The sequence below is a fragment of the Bufo bufo genome, chromosome 5 (genome assembly GCF_905171765.1).
Source record: "Bufo bufo chromosome 5, aBufBuf1.1, whole genome shotgun sequence".
Classification (NCBI taxonomy): domain Eukaryota; kingdom Metazoa; phylum Chordata; class Amphibia; order Anura; family Bufonidae; genus Bufo; species Bufo bufo.
In genome coordinates, this window is record NC_053393.1 from 339021886 (window position 1) to 339045904 (window position 24019).

Sequence of the window (24019 nt, forward strand, 5' to 3'; positions counted from 1 at the left end):
GTATAGAGTACGCCCTCCCACCATCATTATATTGCCTACTTTTATTCAGGATCAGGGCAAATTTTTCTTATAATGATAGACCAATTAATAGTTGGTGTGTAGTTACATTCAATATGATATTCCTGATCTTCTAAACAGAATGAAATGTGAGGTGGATCATCTCTCATCAGAGTTTGATCCAACATATCCCCAAAAAACATCAGAAGGATCTTGGCCTTCTATTAGCCTAGAAAGGAATGATGAGAACATCAAACGGATCGATATGAACATTACCGATATGGTTATGGTTCTATATATTTAACATTGGGAATCATACCACGGGACCTGCGATCATCCCTTAAGCCCACTTTTTTCAGATGACTTGGTCTTCAAAAACCGCTGGCTGGACATTAGTGACAAATGCTCTAGAGAATACATAAGAGCAAAACGTAAACTAATTTGCTCAGATCTCGTTAGAAGACTGAAAAGCTATCTTATTTTTATAACAATAACAACAATCTCTGTTCGTCCCTTTACTCTAAGCCCAAATTGTTTAGAGATTTTGAGTACAATGAGGTAAGAGTAAAATGCTCTAAGCTTTCTAGGGATTTATTAGACTATAAGAATCACAATATAAGAGTATGGGATCGGAAGCAAAAAGATACCCCACCTAAACAAAGTTGTCATATGACTACTAATACCCGCATGGGGTAAATGAGATATTCACCGCCTTGGAACTCCAGTGTGGAGACTAGTGCACTGAATTCCTATGCCCATGTCATTATGAGAGGGAGGACCATTTACAACAGCACTAGAAACAGACGACCACAGAAACCCACCTCCTTAGGAAAACCTAAGACTGGTTTGATACCTCCTACTTCCACTAAGATGCCCAACACTAATTCAGGGAAACTCAAAAATAGTGCACCTACTAATAGGCAGGGTACCCCTTCCCGTTACCCCCCAGTGAGGACTAACCGGTCCCAACACTCCAAAAATATTTTCAAGGGTACTTCTCTAAAGGTCTGTAAACCAAGGGAAACTTCCCATCCTGCCACTGTCCCACAAAATGACCCTAGACCCTTAGACCCTGTAATTATGCCACTAAAAAGAACCCCAGTAAAAGATTACGAACAGACAGAGCGAGCACAAGCAACTGCAAATGCACGGTTTGAAGATCCCAACAATTCGATATACTGAACACCAATAGCTAGTGATAAACCCAGCCGGGACAAAATGCCATCTACAGTAGAGGCTCCACAAGTATTATTAGTAGATACATTTTAATAGGACCTCCCCTGATTCACAGTCACAAAACTCATTTATCAATATATCCACCCATTCAGTATCCACCAGTAGCCAAGATCACTTTCTAACTCTACCTTCCAGTCTAGCAGAAAGTCCTTTTTTTTTCGGATTTCGCCAACAGCATTAATAACCAAAAACCTCACCCCTCCATTGCAGAAAACTTGGGTAACCACTCAACTTCTAAGTCCATTCCTCACACCAACAACCCAACCCTCAGTAAACACCCTTCAAAATATCTGATCGATGAAAATCACCCAATTCTATTCCCCAATAGCCTCAACCAGAAAAAGGCATATATCCGGTGTAGAAGACTAAGAGGGGGACAATGTAGAGACACCTTTAAAGAAAAAATCAAAACCAAGAGAGGAGCCAACTAATGTGGGGGGCCTACAAACCCTGACAACATTTGAGAGGTCCAAGGGAATTTTTAACCTTTCAAAACATACACTACAACCTAATAAGGTGGCACTACTTAGCAGGGGTCTGTCCTTTTGCCCCACGGACAAACCTGATTTGTTCAAATTGTTCGTAGACCTGAAGTAATATATAAGGAAAGTTACCCTAAAAAGATATTTTGCTGGGAAAAACTTGAAGCAGCCAGATACCAAAACACCCCCTGCTATCCCTACTACACTAAGGAACACATCCCCATCCCGTTTGAAGGGGAAATTCTCATTTTACCCCTTAAGGGCCCAAATATTGAGTGCTTTTATAGCATGGTTATGGATGATCTAAAGGGCGCCCTGGGTAATCCATCGATCAATACCGACAAAGATTGCAACGACGCCCCTTTTAGAAATAATCTTAGTTACAATGAAAGATTAGCTTTGAGAAACCTCACAAAGAATAAAGATATTGTCATTAGGAGTGCTGACAAGGGTGGGGGTGTTGTTATTATGGATTCAAATTACTATTTAGCTGAATCATGCAGATTACTGTCAGACCCTGAATACTATAGGTTATTGAAAGAAGACCCCACAAAGTGCTTTAAAAATTCCCTCTTTGAATTGATAGACTCAGGTTATGAACTAGGGGTCATTGATTATATACAGAGATCCTTTCTGAAAACTTCACACCTGTCTATATTACGTTTTTACTTTCTGCCAAAAATCCACAAATCTCTAGAGAACCCTCCTGGAAGACCCATTATCTCGGGGGTAGGTTGCCTGACATCCAATCTATCGGCATATGTGGACAGCTATTTACAGAAGTATGTTTCCATATTTCTGTCCTACCTTAGAGACACATCTCACCTTATACAATCACTCGAGTCATTTCAATGGGAGGACGATTATATATAGGTAACACTAGATGTATCGGCCCTGTATAGCAATATCAGGCATAAACTAGGGATTGCAGCTATCTCACACACACCCCAGTATGCCAAAATCCCCCAAATACTTCATCTTGAGAGCCATTGAGTTCATACTTCAGCACAACTATTTTATGTTCAATGACACCTTCTACATTCAGGTCCAAAGGATGGCGATGGGCACCAAATTTGCACCATCTTATGCAAATCTTTTCATGGGGGGGTCTTTGAAGATAGATTTGGTCTGCTGTCACATCCCAGAGTTCAGTTTTATTGTAGATTCATTGACGATATTATCTTAGTATGGTAGGGAGAAGCTGATGAACTCTGTCTGTTCATCAAGGCGATCAATTCAAATGACCTGCATTTGTCATTCACCCTCGAGTCTGATCCAACAGAGGTAATCTTTTTGGATTTACATCTCACCATCGAGAATAGAAATATAGTCACCACGACTCCATTTAAGAGCATGGACACCAACAGTTACTTAGTTTATAAGAGTTGTCACCACCCTAAGTGGAAGCAAAACATCCCCTTCAGTCAAATTAATAGGATTAGGAGGAATTGTTGTGATGACCGAACCATAAAAAAATCTAATAGATTTACTTAAAAACAGGTTAAGAGAAAAGGGGTATCCAAGGAGAATATTGGAGGATTCAACTAGGAGAATCTCCAAAGTTTCCAAAAAAGAAAGTCTACGATCAAAAACGAAAATGCCCATTAAAAGAGAATAAAAATGAAATCCACCACTTCAGTGTGGTCACTAGATTTAACCCCTAGCATACCTTGATCAGAAAAACATTGACAAAAAATTGGTTGATTCTAATGAAAGACCCCATCCTAGGCAAAATAATCCCTCCAGCCCCCACTATTATCTTCTGATGAGCTAAGACCCTGGAGAACCTGTTAGCCCCTTCATGCCCTAAACTAAATAGAGATTCAGGTAAAATCGTGCGGCAAAAGGATCCAGGGGTCTCTAAGTGTAAAGCCAACAGATGTAAATGCTGTAATATGATTATGCACGACTTAAAATAAATTATAATTCCCTCTAGTGGAGAAAGCTTTACCATTAAACATAGAATAAACCGTGGGGCCACTAATATTATTTGTCTCCTAAAGTGTCCCTGTAATCTCCTCTATGTTGGGTGCACAACCCAGTCCTTACATGAAAGGATGAATGAACATTGTTCTAACATTACCAGGAAAGTAACAACCCAAAGTGTTTCTCGACATTTTGCAATATCCCATGATGGGGACCCTTCGTCCCTGCAGGCCACTCCAATTGAATGCGACACACAGTCTCTATGTCGCAAGTAAAAATGTATTGGATTTTCCGCTTTAACACCCTGACGCCGTTTGGCCTTTATGAATCACTAGAATACACCAACTATGTATTGATCTATCCTATACGAAAAATTTGCCCTGATCCTGAATAAAAGAAGGCAATATAATGATGGTGGGGGTGCATATTCTATACACTCCTCTCCAATCGTAATAGAATACAGGCACATATTTTATAGCCTATATATTATATTACACAAATTGTATTATATTATGCTATATTATAATACACTAGATGTCATTTATATTTTCATATTATATTTAGTTTTTATTACTATTTTTAGTTTTAGATATATGTATCTCTTAGTCTTATTGTGTATTTATAGGCTGTTCCGGTATTATTAGTAAATCATTTGCTTTGTGTGGAACCCTGATAGGCAGTTTCTTGCCCTATACGTCTATATAACAGGAAAACTCTTTGATATATGTCATTTTAATTACATTTTTCCTTTAGTGGGTTATGTATGTGCGTTTGTAATATATGCGCATGTACACTGACACATACATATATAAATATATGGTCAGTTTCTTATCTTGTGCTTACAAAAAGACAGGGCATCCCTGATATACCTTTGATTTCAGTGGGTCTTGCAGATTTATATGATATATACTCCTTAAACTTATCATCGTTATGAGAATATTTTATATGTGTATATGTCCCATGGTATATATGTGCTCTGCAAAAGTCATATCCTTATATTGGAGTTCATTTTCGTTCTGTATATATTCTATTTTGTAAATTCTATTAGCTTTATTTCTATATGTTTAGTAATTTATACCCCTTTGGTTGGTATGTTACCACCATTACTTTATCTATCATTGTAATTTTTCCTCATTACATTTTGATATTATTCACAATTGGTCGATATCAATACCCCCCTTCTCTGCCATGTCACTCCCCTGGCTCTTACTACTGGAATGAACAGAGGGAAGTCCTTAAAGGCAGAGCATTAGGCAGGAGAAAGGTAATGGTGAGTGCGGTGCGTTCCACGATGGAACGCACCGTCTAAAAAGTGACCCCGATCCCTACCCACGGTTTCGGGACCCCTGAAAGCGATCTACTCACCAGTACACAGGCTTGGGAGGATAGCTTCTTTCCCCCTTATTCTTATATAATATTTGATTATACTATTTATTCTTTTAGTAAAGCGTTCCATCCTAGGACAAAAAAACGGACGTCAGGTTTCATTTTCGGTACCAGACATCCAACACTTTTTACATGTGTTCCCTAGTCCTGTGGACACATATAAAAAGGTATCCGAAGTGCTATGTGATCTTGGGACCATTTGTATCTTTTGGTCTTTATATACCATGTATTACTTCTGAAGGTAGGTTTCCTGTGTTTTTTACATGTGTTTTTTAAGCCCTATGGCCTCATGTTTAAGGGTTATGTTATTTTAAGATTATTTTAAGATTATTTTCTGTATCTACTGATCTTTGTATTATTCCTGAAGAAGGGGGCATTCAGACCCCAGAAACGAGTCGAGCCATATATTATTTGCTGAATTAAAGTGACTGATCAGAAGCCTTCAGACGTGGGCTGCCATTAATTTCCAATATTTCTATGTGTAATCCTTGCCAGGGGGGTTCAAAGTCTCAGGTGTCTTGAGTTTATCCTGCTGACTACCCCCCAGTGAAGTGAGTGTATACAGATTTCATTTTATTTTAACTCATTCTATTAATTACTTTCACTGATGATTGTTCTGGATTGATCTATCCTACCATACATACCATCCTATATTGGTATTCCAACCACTTTTTGACACTAAGGAGTGGCGCCTGTGTTTTTTCTTTGACGATTCACAGGATGTAATTTGCCTGGCTCCACCTGTGCCCGTCTCTTTTCATCATTTGTTCGCTTTTGTGTGTTTTTTCCCCACTCCCATTAACACCTGTGCTGCCTTCCCACTACAGTAATTTGCACACCTGCATTAATTTGCTTACCTATCCCTCTCTCTTTACACTCCATCCTCCTGGCACCCAATATTCTTAGGTACTTTGCTCTATTCTCGGCTGACCACCCTTGACTCGTATCTTGTACCATAATCCTTACTTTTTTATTTTATTTCTTTCATGTAGAGGAGCTGCCAGGCCAGTTATTTGTATTATTATTTTTAATACAATGCTTAGAATGTGTTAAAGAATAATAAAAGTAATGATTACTTTACTTTAAAACGGCACATTTTAAAAAACGTACTTATCTATAATGCTTAGGATTCACAGTTTGCTGCATATACAGACTGTAACAAGCAAGCAAACTGCATAAAACAGCATTTATTATGGAATCCCTAATGACTAATTATCAGACAATGGGAAACTTAGGTATTGTCTTTGCTTTGAAGATAAAACCAGTTATATTTTCAATTGTTCTTAGATTAACAACACAGCAGGTTTTAGAAAGAGGAATTCATATAATGTAAATATATTTTCATGATTCAATATTATATCAGAAGCGCAGTCCTAAATTAGCATAGTTTAATATCAATATATTGCATCCTAGCAATATTAGAGTGTGAGCCACCTGGGACTCTTCTGCATCCTCGAAGCCACGTTATATTGTACCATGAATTGTTTCTCTTCTATTCACTCACATATATCTTTCCATAACTTATTAAAATGCATTTCCTGTTTTTATCTCTACCCACTATAATGTTTATGACGAGAAAAACAAATCTGTCCTGCCACTGCATCTACTTTACTACATTTCCTCTACAATCTATGCAGAGAATCACATTTATTGTGTGTTCTTACAGGAGTCCATTGGTGAATTTGAATGTGAGGACAAAATGGTCTGCTGAAGAAATACTTTTTATGCACATTTTACAACAGTAGAACTTGTATGGTGAGAAAAAGGTGCACATCAAGCTGGATCCTACAGTTTTACAGCAAGTGTTGGCGTTTTAACTACCAGGCTGTAGGGACGTCTTTTCCAATGCTTACAAGGAACTGCTTATCGCTGCTTCTTTGGTTCCTTTTTGATGGAGGTCTTTTAACACCACTGCATTCCCAGCAGCCGCCACAAACTTCAGCATCCAAGCAAAAGGAAAATGTTATCATCACAATGTCGGGAAGGAGATCAGCAGCACAAAGAGTTAAACGTGGTTGGGTATGGAATCAGTTCTTTGTGCTTGAAGAATACATGGGATCTGAACCACAATATGTGGGAAAGGTACTGCCCTATATGACATAATTTTGATGTCTATATATTCAGATGTAGAGAAGCTCAAAGGGGTTCTCGGAGATTTAATAAAATTATGAAATCTGCCTAAATATTACTTTATTGTAAACACATTTTTGAATATATTTTATTATTTATAATGGGAAATAAAATGGCCGCTGTCCTATTAGCACACAAAAAAAACATCCTAACGAATAGCTTGATGGGTTACTTCAAGAGAAGGAGCTAAAAAGCTGTCTTAGCTTTGCTCTGTGCCCCACATGTCATGAATTCCGATCCTACACATAGCTAATAAAAGCTGATAACATCTTGAGCTCTGTGTGCGTAGGAACAAATGAAGTGAAAGCACAGAGAGGATGAACTATTGGGGTGTATGGGTAATGAGCAGCAGCGTGTGCACTCTGATACATTACCACATCCGCACAGTAGTCTTGTCTGTTCAATATTCATTACTACACACTCAAAGATGAAGATATGTCATCAGATGTGTGTAGGATTGTAATTCACGACAGCCAGAGCTAAGAGGAGAGCTGAGGCAGCTCTGTTGCTCAGTGCTATGAAGTAATCCATCCTGCTGTTTTATTAGGACAGGTTTTGTGTATGCTAATAGGGCAGCAACCATTTTATTTCCCCTCATGATTTCCCCCTAGATAAATGAACCATTATAAATAATAAATATTATATGGGAATGTGTTTACAGTAAAGTAATACTTAGATATTTTCAGTAATTTTATTTTACTAATTCCTGGAGAACTCCTTTAACTGGATAATGTATATAATTGAGTATTATTAATCTCCCTGACGGTATTCCCGAGCGTGACTCGGGGTTAATTTTTGCTGCCAGTCACGCTCGGGGTAACATTGCAGACTCCCTTCACCTTCTGGCGGCGATCCGGCGATGTCCTCCGCTGAGAGCGCCGGTGTTCTGCCAGATCTCTATACCTTGCGAAAAGTCTATACCGGAAGTGACGCGGCCGCACAGGAATCAGCTGCAGGAGGGTGTGCGCGACGCTGCGCAAGCGCACATCCACTGGCTTAGGTAAGAATTGTTTCTGCGCCGAGATAAAAGTACTTCGTGCACCGCGCGCGCGCACTTAGGGGTATAGAGATTTTTCAGTGCACAATGTTGCATCAGATCTCCCTACCCCTGAGTGCGCACATGCGCACAAATCATCAGATCAAATCAGGATGAACTGCAATTTATGATTTGTGCACGCGTGCGCACTCAGGGATAGGGAGATCTGATGCAACATTGTGCGCTGCAAAATCTCTATACCCCTAAGTGCGCACGCGCGGTGCACAAAGTACTTCTATCTCCGCGCTTCAATGATTCTTTCCTAAGCCAGTGTATGTGCGCTTGCGCACACCCTCCTCCAGCTGATTCCTGTGTGCTGCGTCACTTCCGGTATAGACTTTTTGCAAGGTATAGAGATCTGACAGAACACCGGCCAGCATTTGACTTCCTAGTTCCGTTCCCTGCGAGCAGCAGCTGCGCATGGGAGCGGAACTGGGCAGGAAATTCAAATAAATATAAACATAAAAAGTGACAAACACACAAAAAAGAGGTTATACATTGTAATCTGAGAGGATTACACTGTATAACCTCAGATCTGACATTTGATGACATTTTACTGTCATTTGTGCCCATAAATTATTTATGCAAAAAATTGTACCACTTTTGGTACAAAATTCCTGACATAATCATACCGCCAGGGAGGTTAAAAGCAGTGCAACGGGAATGGGTGCATTGAGATATACTGGCTGGGGTGTAGTTCTTGTACATGTTTTTACTCGTTTTACTCTTTTTACCAAATATTTGGCTTTATATGTGCAATGTTAAGGGTAACTGCACACCGTGCAAATTATATGTGTTTTTACCACACGAAAATCAACATAAAACACCCCCACAAAAATATGCATCAAAACTGTGAATAAGTAGTGCTCAATTGTTATTATGTGGTTTTGGTGCAGATTTTCTGCACACAGATATGCAACATAACCTAAGGCTAAGTTATCAATATCAGATCGATGGGGGTCCAACTCCTGGCCCCACTTCTGATCAGTTGTTTGAAAGGGGTTGCAGCACTCATTTGAATTGGACAAACAGTTGTTATTACACTAATCCACCGCTACGAAGGAGACAGCATGCAGGTAAATATTGAAGAAGAAGCAGCTCACTCCTGTGCTGCAACCCCTTTAAACAGATGATCTTGTATTGATACCCTACCCTAATGATAGCTCATCAACAGGGGTGCACTTAGCCTTACTGCCACTTGAAGAAAAATTTGAAATGGCTCAGCTCTCACCTTTTCATCATATCTCCCTCCTGGTACCCCAGCAGTGTGATCCTGCTGTTACCCCAGTACTGTGCCCATTGTTCTTTCCAACACCCCCAACACTATACTGCAAAATAGTACTGCTGAACAGATAATCCTCTATTGCCGGGATGCCCAACCTGCGTCCCTCCAGCTGTTGCAAAACTACAACTCCCAGCATGCATAGATAGCTATCAGCCTACAGCATTGCTTGATGGGAGTTGTAGTTTTACAACAGCTGGAGGGCCGCAGGTTGAGCATCCTTTCTCTATTGTAATAGTGTGCCTCAAAGTCCCACTAATCGTAATAATGCCCCCTACAGTACCACCAATAGCAATAATGCTCCCAAAGAGTGCCCCCATTAGTAGCAATGCCCTCCATATTGGGCCCAATAATAATGTCCACACTGTACCCCACAGTAATCAAAATGCTCCCTAGTGTCCTTAGTAGAAATTAGGACTCCCTATAGTGACCTCAGCAGTAACAAGTCCCCTGTATAAGGAACCTCTATAGAGCCTCTAGTAGTAATAAGGACCCCATAGTGCTCCAGTAGCTATAATGTTCCCTGTTGTAGCCCCAGTAGTTATAAAGCCCCTGGTAGTGCCCCCAAGATTTACAATACCCCTGTAGGGCCCCATTATTTATTAAGCCTTCTTTAATGTTCCCAGTACTTATAATGCCCCTGTAGTTATAATGTTGTCTGCAGTTTTAAACCTACTGTAGTGCCCTCTGTATTATATTATATTGCTCCCCTTACTGCAAGTATGTGTAATGCCCCAACCTTAGAGCCCATATGTATAATGCCCCATTAATTATAATGCCCCCTATAGTGCCCACTGTATTCTAATGCTCCTCTGTAGTGCCCCAGCCTGTAATGCCCCCCTGTAGTGCTCCAGCATGTAATGTCCTCCGTATTCCTCCAGCCTGTAATTCTCCCTATAGTGCCCCAGCCTCTAATGCCCCCTGTATTGCTCCAGTCTGTAATGCCCCACTGTAGTGCTCCAGCCTCTAACCCCTGTAGTGCTCCAGCCTCTAACCCCTGTAGTGCTCCAGCCTGTAATAACCCCCTGTAGCGTTCGAGCCTGTAGTGCCCCCATATATTAAAAATAAATAGATAATCAGCCAATCCGATGCAGGCCATTAACAATGTAGACCGGCAAAACAGTGCGGTCTCATCAGTTTAATTGGGGCCCGGCCTAACAGTTCTTGATTGCAGCATTGCCGCATACTGAGTGCCATACTACTGCACCATATAATCGTACCTTGAGGTGAAATGCTCTTTAAAGTCCGTAAACCTACAATTGCTACTGATGACTATTGAGGCCGAGTTTACACTATAGTTATTTGGTCAGTTATTTACATCAGTTATTGTGAGTCAAAAGCAGTATTGAAGCCTACTCAGAGATGAAGTATAGTATATGCAAATATTTCCTCCTGTTCTGTGTTATTGGCACTGACATAGTTTTGGCTAACAATACCTGATTGAAATTACTGACCAATACCAATAACACTAACATATGATAGAAAAGAGATACCAAAATGTTTAAGTCAGTTACGTTGTAAAAGTAAAGCAGGTATAAAAAAAGAAAATAAGGATCATAAGAAAATATTAACAAAAAGGTAGAATAAAAACTGCTTACACATAGAAGCTAATCCTCATTATTAGGCCTCATGCACACGACCGTTGTTGTGTTCCGTGTCCGTTGTTCCGTTTTTTGTGATTTTTTGTGGACCCATTGACTTTCAATGGGTCCGTTGAAAACTCGGCTAATGCACCGTTTGTCATCCGCGTCCGTGATCCGTGGTTCCAGTCCGTCAAAAAAATACAACCTGTTCTATTTTTTTCACGGAAAACGGTTCGCGGACCCATTCAAGTCAATGGGACCGTGAAAAAAACGCTGAGGCACACAAGATTTTTCCTATCATTTGCATGGCAAACTTGACTTAGACTTTTTTTTACTTTCCTTCATGTCTGGTGATCCTCCAAAAATAAAGGAGGACACACGGAAACAAAAACGGAAACGGATCACGGAACAACGGAACCCCATTTTGCGGAACGGAACACAACAACGGTCGTGTGCATGAGGCCTTAGTTTGCTTAGTACATAGTAGTGAATGCTGACAATTGCTCATGTATGGAAAATCCTTTGCATATGTTAATTAATGCACAGCTGGAAAAAAGCAAGAATAAGTGCTCAAGTGCTCATGTTTCTCTTTTTGGCCACCTGTGGTTTTTGTGCTATCTTTTTCTGCCACCTTTTGCACGTGGAGTGTCTTGCTGCAGTGACCCTGAAGCCACTTCTAGAGATGAACGTTGTGTAACTGTGCCTCATTACCAAGTTTGATATGTGAAATGTTCCATTATATGTGATTATAGGCTAAAACTGTATTTCTGCAATGATATGTTAATTTCTGACTGGCACACTAAGGGTTCATTTCTGCTGCTTTAGGTTATCAGGCAAGTGTTGGCCGAGGCCCCTGGGCTTAGCCTCCTCATTGAGACAATCTGAAGTTGAAGAGTAAGCAGTAAGCAGCTCTGCAGAACCTGAGTTCTGTGAGGAGACATACAGACAAGTATTTAGGGCCTAACTTGATTAGGGACTTGATTTTAGTCATCCATCCACTTTGAGAGTGTAGAAAGCAACTATATTGAAGGTTTAGCAGTCATATTGGTTGGTGAAGGACAACTGCAGGTGAAGATAATGTGCATGTTCTGACTTTGGACTTCAGAGCCTTTGACTAGAGGTGAGGACTTTGGGTCCCCAGTCATATTGGAAAAACCTGTAAAAGGACTATAACCTGCAGTGGTTATTGTAGAACAATATTGTGAGAGGATATGCCTTGTGAAAATAAAGTGCACCACGCGGCTGAACTTGAATAAAGCATAGCTATACTAAAAGAGTATATCTGGTTGTGGCAAGCGTTTTAGTCTACTTTCATATCTGTGTTTTCCTTTCCGGTATTAAGATCATAGGATCTCAAAACCAGAGGAAAAAGCTTCCGTTTTGTTCATATTCATTGTCAATGGGGACAAAACGGAACTGAACAGGACGGAGTGCACCAGAATGCATTCCACTCCATTTTGTTGCATTCCTATGCCGCACACAAAAACGATACAAGCAGCGTATTTGTGTGCGTCATGAGATACTGATCAAGACGGATCCAGCATAAAACACAATGTAAGTCAATGGTGCCTGATACATTTTCTCAAACATGAACAAAAAAAAAAGATCTGGCGCTATCTTGGTAATTTTAAAGATTACAGTCAGGTCCATAAATATTGGGACATTGACACAATTCTAACATTTTTGGCTCTATACACCACCACAATGAATTTGAAATGAAACAAACAAGATGTGATTTAACTGCAGACTGTCAGCGTTAATTTGAGGGTATTTACATCGAAATCAGGTGAACGGTGTAGGAATTACAACAGTTTGCATATGTGCCTTCCACTTGTTAAGGGGCCAAAAGTAATGGGACAGAATAATAATCATAAATCAAACTTTCACTTTTTAATACTTGGTTGCAAATCCTTTGCAGTCAATTACAGCCTGAAGTCTGAAACACATAGACATCACCAGACGCTGGGTTTCCTCCCTGGTGATGCTCTGCCAGGCCTCTACTGCAACTGTCTTCAGCAAGTGAAATGCATGCTCAATGGGATTCAGGTCAGGTGATTGACTTGGCCATTGCATAACATTCCACTTCTGTCCCTTAAAAAACTCTTTGGTTGCTTTTGCAGTATGCTTTGGGTCATTTTTTTTCAGCCTAATGATTGCTTGCTTCACTGATAGTGACAGCTCTTTGGATCTCATCTTGAGAGTTGACAGCAACAGATTCCAAATGCAAATAGCACACTTGAAATGAACTCTGGACCTTTTATCTGCTCATTGTAATTGGGATAATGAGGGAATAACACACACCTGGCCATGGAACAGCTGAGAAGCCATTTGTCCCATTACTTTTGGACCCTTAACAAGTCAGAGGCACATATGCAAACTGTTGTAATTCCTATACCGTTCACCTGATTTGGATGTAAATACCCTCAAATTAAAACTGACAGTCTGCAGTTAACCCCCTTAAGGACTCAGCCCTATTTAACCTTAAGGACTTGGCCATTGTTTGCAAATCTGACCAGTGTCACTTTAAGTGCTGATAACTTTAAAACGCTTTGACTTATCCAGGCCATTCTGAGATTGTTTTTTCGTCCCATATTGTACTTCATGACACTGGTAAAATGAAGTCAAAAAAAGAAATTTTTATTTCTAAAAAAATACCAAATTTATCAAAAATTTGTAAAAAATGCAAATTTCCAAGTTTTAATTTCTCTACTTCTATAATACATAGTAATACCTCCAAAAATAGTTATTACTTTACATTCCCCATATGTCTACTTCATGTTTGGATCATATTGGGAATGATATTTTATTTTTTGGGGATGTTACAAGGCTTAGAAGTTTAGAAGCAAATCTTGAAATTTTTCTGAAATTTTCAAAAACCCAATTTTTAGGGACCAGTTCAGGTCTGAAGTCACTTTGCAAGGCTTACATAATAGAAACCACCCAAAAATTACCCCATCTAAGAAACTACACCCCTCAAGGTATTCAAAACTGATTTTACAACCGTCGTTAACCCTTTAGGTGTTCCACAAGAATTAATGGAAAATAGAGATACAATTTCAAAATGTCACATTTTTTGCAGAATTTCAATTTTAATATATTTTTTTCAGTTACAAAGCAAGGGTTAACAGCCAAATCAAACTCAATATTTATGGCCCTGATTCTGTAGTTTACAGAAACACCCCATATGTAGTCGTTAACCGCTGTACGGGCACACGGCAGGGCACAGAAGGAAAGGAATGCCATACGCTTTTTGGAAGGCAGGTTTTGCTGGACTGTTTTTTTTTACACTATGTCCCATTTGAAGCCCCCCTAATCAGGGCCGGATTAACGTAGGGGCTGATGGAGCTGCAGCTCCAGGCCCCTACCATAAAATAGGCCCATCCCCAGCCAAAAGGCCGTCGGGAGGGTTAAAAGTCCTCTGTTGTACACAGCGTCACACAGCACAGAGACAATGCAGAGACGCTCACCTCACGCTGGCAGCAGGAGCCTGAGGGAGGGACTGGGAGGAGCGTAATATGATCCTAGAGTGGAAGCTGCTTCTGCCAGCCCCTCCCCTCCCCGCCCACCAACCAATCAGAGCTGAGGCAAGGCAAGCACTGGCAGGTCTGAGTAGTACAGGGAGTCTTCACAGGTCCTGTAAGGGAATTGCACAGTGTAAAGTGTAGTTCCCAGGTTAGAACAGTGCATCTGCCAGGACCTGTGATGACATCATCTTCAGCATCACAGGTCCTGCAGAATCTAGCAAAGGAACAGCACCAAAAATGCTATAGTTCCTAGGTTTGAAAGGTACATCTGCCAGGACCTGTGATGACATCATCACAGGTCCTTCAACCCCTAACAGCAAGTATTAGAAGTTCACAATCAGCTCTGCATTGATCCATACAGACTGGAATGGAGTGGTAAGAGGAGGTCCTCCACTTTTCATCATTTACCCCCCCTCCATGCCCTGTTTTTACTGATTGCTCACTCATGTATAATACTTCAGACAGGTACAGTGACCACTACCTCATGTACTTCACACACACAGTGACTATAATGCATAACTGACCACATATTTCTATAAACACTGCACCTACAGTATTATACCTTGTATGCCTCACATCTATATATATATATATATATATATATATATATACACACACACACACACACACTGCATATATTAAACAGTATTATAGATGCAATATGTACAGATATATAATATATACAGCAGTGTACTGATATGTTAGGTACGAGGTATAATAGATGGTGTGTACAGGTATATTGTATATACAGTATTGGATTGATATGTGAGGTACGAGCTGTAATTTATACCTCATATATCAGTACACTGCTGTATATACTATATACCTGAACACACTGCATATATTATACCACGTTCCTCACATATCAGTACACTGCTGTATATACTATATACCTGAACACACTGCATATATTATACCACGTTCCTCACATATCAGTACACTGCTGTATACACTATACATCTGTACACACTGTATCTATTATGCCTCTTTTGTGTGCCAGGCCTGTTTTGTAATCCCAATCCGGCCCTGATGGCATAAATTATAAAACAGCAGCGAACATAGTTCATGGAACAAAGAGAGAGGCCTGGAATGGGTAGTGGGAGGGGCTATAAAAGGGGAATGGGGGCCCAATTTAGATTCTTGCTATGGGGCCCAGTGATTTCTATGTAAGCCTTTGACAGGAGCAGAGAGATAAGAGAAGTGACAGATGACACAGAGTTTAGATTACAGGTTGAATTAACCCTTTAGGATCAAATTGGCTTCTCAGGAGATATATATGTTAAAGGCATCTCATTCAGTAGCTATATAACTAAGGGTGGGTTCACATCTCCTTTATGGATTCCATTAAGTGGGGACTGTGGGGACTATTTTATTATCAGCCAGTGACTGTGTTACTGTAATACTGTTATCAGTTCAGCACATAGTTTTCCCTGTGCATTCACATTTCACTTCACTTGGTTCGTTGTACTACTGTCAGTGTCAGACTGTTGTCACTGTGGGTAACAATGCACAACAGACAACAATGCACACCACAGTGACAGCTCCTGAGTCCTCCTGTCCGGTGTCAGCCTCAGCTTCCCTTCACTATCACTATAATCAATCACTCTTCCTGATCCTGACTCACTCAGAGAGCTGAAGAGCCAACTGAGTCAGCAGCAGCAAGTGAATCGAATGGATAGCATCTGCGCATGCGCACCGGCACCTAGAGTCTTCGGTTCACTTGCGAGTCAGCTCAGCAGTCAGTGACTCAGCAAGTGAACCGAAGATCCGATTCATGAATCGGTTCATTTGAATGAGCTGATTCAAATGAACCGATTCATCTGAAAGATCCGAACTTCCTATCACTACTGAGGTCATATCCGGCGGGCCGCGGCATTACAGGAACAGCACCAGCTGCTCTGACGTCCTGCCGCCGGATATACGTCACAGGATATCCGGCGGCAGGACGTCAGAGCAGCTGGTGCGGTTCCTGTAATGCCGGCCCGCCGAATATGACCTCAGTGCGCCCGCGGTTATCCCTCCTGCACGCTGCGCTGTGTACAACCTACTCAGCAGTTTCGACCAGCACATGGCCCACAGCGCTCAGCCACACCAGCCCGTGAGACAGCAGGAGTTTCTGGAGCAGGGCAGGTATCAGATAAACTCATCCAGTTGGAAGGGAGGGCACTCATAGTGCTGTTATGATTTATGGACACAGCTCTCAGCATGCTTAGCCAGCCTTCTATCTGGCTGTTTCTGAGCCTGTGGACTGTGACTCTCAAGAAGCACAGCCAGATAGAAGGCTGGCTAAGCATGCTGAGAGCTGTGTCCATAAATCATAACAGCACTATGAAAATTACTGACTGGCTAAGCATGCTGAGAGCTCAGTCTCTATAACATAACACATTAAAGAAATTACTGTTTCTAGCTGCTAGTCCACAGCAGCTAGAAACAGTAATTTCTTTAAAGGGATTCTGTCACCAGGTTTTACCCCTGTCAGCTAAAAATATGCTGATGTTCAGGGCGTCTTCACAATTCCTAATGTGGGCTTATAAATGTCATCTGTGGGCTTATTTAGCTAAAAAACAGCTTTTACTAACCTGTCAGTCAAACAAATAAGGTGCCCAAGGGGATGTTAATGGGTGCAAGATGCCCGCCGCACCCACCGCCGTTCGTGCCCAGCGCCGCCTTTCTGGACTTCTGCACCGCCTCCTAATCCTCTGTGCCGCCTCTCGCTCTCCCTCCCTCCCCCCTCCTTCTGCTGTAAGATCTCGCGCTTGCGCACAGGGCTCTGCCTGATGCGCCCGTGCAGACTTCTCCATTTGGCTTCTTACAGCGAAGTGCACATGCGCCGGCACTTCGCTCAACCCCTGTATGCGCGAGATCTTACAGCAGAAGGAGGGGGGAGGGAGGGAGAGCGAGAGGCGGCACAGAGGATTAGGAGGCGGCGCAGAAGTCCGGAAAGGCGGCGCTGGGCACGAACGGCGGCGGGTGCGGCCGGCACCTTGCATTCATTAACATCCCCTTGGGCACCTTATTTGTTTGACTGACAGGTTAGTAAAAGCTGTTTTTTAGCTAAATAAGCCCACAGATGACATTTATAAGCCCACATTAGGAATCGTGCAGACGCCCTGAACATCAGCATATTTTTAGCTGACAGGGGTAAAACCTGGTGACAGAATCCCTTTAATGTGTTATGTTATTTAGACACAGCTCTCAGCATGCTTAGCCAGCCTTCTATCTGACTGGCTAAGCATGCTGAGTGCTGTGTCCATAAATCATAACACAGCTCTATGAAAATTACTGTTTCTAGCTGCTGTTGTCCACAGTCCACAGCAGCTAGAAAACAGTAATCTTCATAGTCATGTTAAATGATCACTATAGTGTCAGGAAAACAAAGTGGTTTTCCTGACACTATAGTGCCCTGAGGGTGCCCCACCCTCAGGGTCCCCCTCCCGTGGTCCCCCTTCATGTTGCCAAGATAGACGCCAAATGAAGGGGTAGTTGCAGGAACAAAATACTTTAATGGTATCGATAAAATATATATGTAATTAAGACACTGAGTGCAGTTCCATAAAAAGGCCCAGCAAAATCCTCAGCACCAGGCCCATGATGCTCTTAATCCGGCCCTGCCCCTAATGCAACCCTAGAGTAGAAACTCCATAAAAGTGACCCCATCTAAGAAACTACACTCCTCAAAGTATTCAAAACTGATTTTACAAACATTGTTAACCCTTTAGGTGTTCCACAAGAATTAATGGAAAATAGAGATACAATTTCAAAATTTCACATTTTTGGCAGATTTTCCATTTTAATAATTTTTGTCCAGTTACAAAGCAAGGGTTAACAGCCAAATCAAACTCAATATTTATGGCCCTGATTCTTTCGTTTACAGAAACACCCCATATGTGGCCTTAATCCGCAGTACGGGCACACGGCAGGGCGCAGAAGGAAAAGAATGCCATACGGTTTTTGGAAGGCAGGTTTTGCTGGACTGTTTTTTTTTACACCATGTCCCATTTGAAGCCCCCCTGATGCAACCCTAGAGTAGAAACTCCATAAAAGTGACCCCATCTAAGAAACTACACCCCTCAAGTTATTCAAAACTGTTTTCACAAACATCGTTAACCCTTTAGGTGTTCCACAAGAATTAATGGAAAATAGAGATACAATTTTAAAATGTCACATTTTTGGCAGAATTCTCATTTTAATAATTTTTTTCCAGTTACAAAGCAAGGGTTAACATCCAAACCAAACTCAATATTTATGGCCCTGATTCTTTAGTTTACAGAAACACCCCATATGTGGTCTTAATCCGCTGTACGGGCACACGGCAGGGCGCAGAAGGAAAAGAATGCCATACAGTTTTTGGAAGGCAGGTTAACCGTTTTTGTGATGTAAGGTGACAAAAAATTGTTTATTTAGCACAGTTTTTTTTATTTTTTTTACGGTGTTCATCTGAGGGGTTAGGTCATGTGATATGTTTATAGGGCCGGTCAATATGGACACGGCGATACCTAATATGTATACTTTCTCTCCCCCCTATTTTTTACCTTTTTTTTTTTACTTTATTTGGGGAAAATAACATTTTTGTTTATTTTTACTTGAAACTTTTAATTTTTGGGGGGAAAACTTAATTTTTTAAAACTTTTTTTTTCACTTTCTTTTTTGTCCCACTTTGGGACTTGAACTTTTGGGGGTCTAATCCCCTTTACAATGCATTCCAATACTTCTGTATTGGAATGCATTGGCTGTATGAGTAATACTGTGTGTATTACTCATACAGCTTCCGGCCTGTGAGATCCAGGGGGCTGGATCTCACAGGCACGTCACAGGAAGGCAGCGGCGATGCCTCAGGAAGGCATCGGGTCCCCCCTACAGCTGCATGGGGACCCGATGGCACCGCCGCCCGCTGGATAAGGTAAAACCGATTAACCCCTGCCGCGCCGCAATGCCGTTTTAAAGTTAGGACGTACCGGTACACCCTGGGTCTTTAAGAACTCGGCAAACATGGCGTACCGGTACGTCCTAAGTCCCTAGGGGGTTAAAGCACATCTTTTTTGTTTCAGTTCAAATCCATTGTGGTGGTGTATAGAGCCCAAAATTTTAGAATTGTGTCAATGTCCCAATATTTATGGACCTGACTGTATATAACTGGATCCATTTAGAATGGATACAGCCAGTTTTATTTTCATAACAGAAGCATTTTTGATTATCCCTGCCGGATCCAGCAAAAACACTTATATGTTCTGTTGGATTGATTTCCTAAGAGTCCACATGCAGTTTGGACACATGTGGTGAGCTGATCATTGTATCATTTTTAATTGCCTTCTTTGTTCTGCCAGACATTTATGGAAACTGTTAATAAGAAATGTTAATAGGATCTCCCAATAGTATGTGTATTTGTAGTTTGCCAAAAGTTTAAGTGACTTGTGTGTCCTGCATTTCATATTTAATATAGACCTTCAGCTAACGCTAACATCTGGAGATGATGTTTTTGGAACAAAAATGCTCCAAAAAAGCTGCTTATTTGCCGTCAGGGCAGGGGCATTGTTAAGATCTGAAAAGATCAGGGTCCCACGCCCTAATGCATATGTGCCAAATTCTCAAAGTAAACTCTCCCTTCTCAAACACACACACACACACACCATAGCAGCAAAGGCATAGTTTACTTGCTGGATGGACATTACATTCAGCACTACCAAACATACAGGACTCTACAGCACTACAAACCTCTTACATGCAATGCCTCACATGGGACATCTCTGATTTTAACCGCCTCCGGCCGCCTAATGCAGGATTGCGTTCCGGAGGCGGTCAATTCATTCCTCTTCGACGCATTGGCGCGTTATCTCGCGAGACGCAAGATTTCCTGTGAACGCGCGCACACAGGAGCGCGAGTTCACAGGATCGGGAGGTAAACGAGTACATCTACAGCCTGCCAGTGGCGATCATTCGCTGGCAGGCTGTAGATGCGATTTTTTTAACCCCAAAAAGGTATATTAGACACTGTTTTGTTAACAGCGTCTAATATACCTGCTACCTGGTCCTCTGGTGGTCCCTTTTGCTTGAATCGACCACCAGAGGACACAGGCAGCTCTGTAAGTAGCACCAAACACCACTACACTACACCCCCCCTGTCACTTATTAACCCCTTATTAACCCCTGATCACCCCATATTAGACTCCCTGATCACCCCCCTGTCATTGATCACCCCCCTGTAAGGCTCCATTCAGACGTCCGTATGTGTTTTTCGGATCCACGGATTCGCAAAACACATACGGATGTCTGAATGGAGCCTTACAGGGGGGTGATCACCCCATATAGACTCCCTGATCACCCCCTGTCATTGATCACCTAATATAGACTCCCTGATCACCCCCCTGTCATTGATCACCCCCCTGTAAGGCTCCATTCAGACGTCCGTATGTGTTTTGCGGATCCGCAAAACACGGACACCGCGGATCCGCAAAACACGGACACCGGCAATGTGCTTCCCACATTTTGCGGATCCGCACATTGCAAAAACTATATAGAAAATGCCTTTTCTTGTCCGCAATTGCGGACAAGAATAGGACATGTTCTATAGGCTCTACAAAAAACGCAGTGTTCGCCCGATCAGGCCTGATCTTGTGCGCACACTTGCGTTCAGTCCGCCCCACCGCAGTGACAGAAATGTTTTTTTCTGATCACTGCAAAAACACCGTAAAATCGCTGTTTTTTTGTTTTTTCTTACAAAGTCTCATATTCCACTAACTTGTGACAAAAAATAAAATCTCACATGAACTCACCATACCCCTCACGGAATCCAAACGCGTAAAAATTTTTAGACATTTATATTCCAGACTTCTTCTCACGCTTTAGGGCCCCTAAAATGCCAGGGCAGTATAAATACCCCACATGTGACCCCATTTTGGAAGCAGCTCTGTGAAATCGTAAAGATTCTCATTGGAATTTGGGCCCCTTTGCGCACCTAGGCTGCATGTGTCACACATGTGGTATCGCCATACTCAGGAGAAGTAGGGCAATGTGTTTTGGGGTGTCTTTTTACATATACCCATGCTGGGTGAGAGAAATATCTCTGTAAAATGACAACTTTGTATAAAAAAATGGGAAAAGTTGTCTTTTACAGAGATATTTATCTCACCCAGCATGGGTATATGTAAAATGACACCCCAGAACACATTGCCCTACTTCTCCTGAGTACGGCGATACCACATGTGTGACACTTTTTTGCAGCCTAGGTGCGCGAAGGGGCCCAAATTCCAAAAAGTATCTTTACAATTTCACAGGGCATTTTTTTACGCATTTGGATTACAAACTACTTCTCACGCTTTAGGTCCCCTAAAATACGAGGGCAGTATAAATACCCCACAAGTGACCCCATTTTGGAAAGAAGACACCCCAAGGTATTCCGTGAGGGGTATGGTGAGTTCATGTAAAATTAAATTTTTTGTCACAAGTTAGTGAAATATGAGACTTTGAAATAAAAAAAGAAAATTTTTTTTTTGAAAAATCATTTTCCGCTAACTTGTGACAAAAATTAAAAACTTCCATGAACTCACTATGCCCATCAGCGAATACCTTAGGGTGTCTACTTTCTGAAATGGGGTCATTTGTGAGGTGTTTCTACTGTCTGGGCATTGTAGAACCTCAGGAAACATGAGGTGCTCAGAAAGTCAGAGCTGCTTCAAAATGCGTAAATTCACATTTTTGTACCATAGTTTTTAAACGCTATAACTTTTGCGCAAACCAATAAATATACACTTATTGCATTTTTTTATAAAAGACATGTAGAACAATAAATTTAGAGAAAATTTTATATAGAAATGTAGTTTTGTTTGGAAAATTTTACAACAGAAAGTGAAAAATGTCATTTTTTTGCAAAAATTTCGGTCAATTTCGATTAATAACAAAAAAAGTAAAAATGTCAGCAGCAATGAAATACCACCAAATGAAAGCTCTATTAGTGAGAAGAAAAGGAGGTAAAATTAATTTGGGTAATAAGTTGTATGACCGAGCAATAAACCGTGAAAGTAGTGTAGTGCAGAATTGTAAAAAGTGGTCTGGTCATTAAGGGGGTTTAAGCTAGGGGATCTGAGGTGGTTAAAGTTCTCCTTTCTCATCTTCTCCATTTGGCCATGACAATTTATTTCAGCCACATCTCTTTTCTGCAGAATTTTCAACACAGAAATCTTAGATCCCTAATTTTTCCGTCATCCTCCAACTGTGTTAGGCTACTTTCACATTAGCGTTTTTGCGGATCGTCATGGATCTGCAAAAACGCTTCCAATTACAATAACACAACCGCATGCATCTGTCATGAACGGATCTAGTTGTATTATGTCTTCTATAGCCATGACAGATCCGTCTTGAACACCATTGAAAGTCAATGGGGGACGGATCAGTTTTCTATTGTGTCAGAGAAAATGGATCCTTCCCCATTGACTTACATTGTGTCTCAGAACTGAATGTCAATGGGGACAAAACTGAACTGAATGTCAATGGGGACAAAACTGAACTGAATGAAACGGAATGCACCAAAATGCATTTTGTTCCGTTCCATTCAGTGCATTCCGTTCCATTCAGTTCAGTTTTGTCCCCATTGACAATGAATGGGGACAAAACTGAAGCGTTTTCTTCCCCTATTGAGATACTATGATGGATCTCAATAGCGGAATTGAAAATGATAATGTAAAAGTAGCCTTATTCTGCTGCTACCATAATAACATACCCGCTATGCTCCCCAATACCCCGAAATACTTTGCTGCAGAAATTATACTGCCATACAGATAGCCCCCTATAGTAAAATTAAAGTCCTACCAATAGCAATAATTCTCTCCCAGAACACTATCAATGGTAATAATACTCCCTACAATGCCCCCAATGAGACTTCTCCCAAAGAGTGACATTTTTAGTAGTAATGCCCTCCATATTGTGTGAAATAATACCCACCATAGTCCCCCACTAGTAATAAAGCCCCTCTATAGTGGCCCCAGTAGTTATAATGTCCCCTATAGAAATGAACCCCTATAGTGCCCCAGCAATTATAATGCCTCTCTGTAGTACCCCAGTAGTTAAAATGCCCTCATGTTGTGCCCTGCTAGCTATGCCTTCCAGTGGTAGTCTCCATATGTATTAATCCATCCTGTAGTGCCCTAGTAGGTATATTTTCCTTTAGTGCTCCCAATAGGTATAATGCCTTCTTGTAGTGCACCAGTAAAATCAGGCACTTGTATAGTGCCCCCAGTAGGTATAAAGCCCCTTATATTGCCCCAGTAGTTATAATGCACCCTGTTCTACCCTAATATTTTTAATGCCCTCTGTAGTTCCCTAGTAGTTATAATTCTTCTCTTTAGTGTCCCCAGTAGGTAGAAAGCCTTTTTGTAGTGCCCCCGGTAGGTATATTGTCCCCTTTAGTGCCTCCAGTAAGTATAGCACTCCACTGTAGTGCCGAC

At 41.3% G+C, this 24019-nt stretch overlaps 1 protein-coding gene across 1 annotated transcript in view; it reads left to right on the top strand.

Moving 5' to 3' along the window:
• Nucleotides 1-24019, top strand: part of CDH12 (cadherin 12) — a 456943-nt gene that overhangs the window by 35594 nt on the left and 397330 nt on the right. The window contains exon 2 of the mRNA XM_040432577.1: nucleotides 6694-7109. Within this exon, the coding sequence (XP_040288511.1) occupies nucleotides 6780-7109 (330 nt within the window). The 5' untranslated portion in view covers nucleotides 6694-6779. The remainder of the gene's footprint in view (nucleotides 1-6693; nucleotides 7110-24019) is intronic.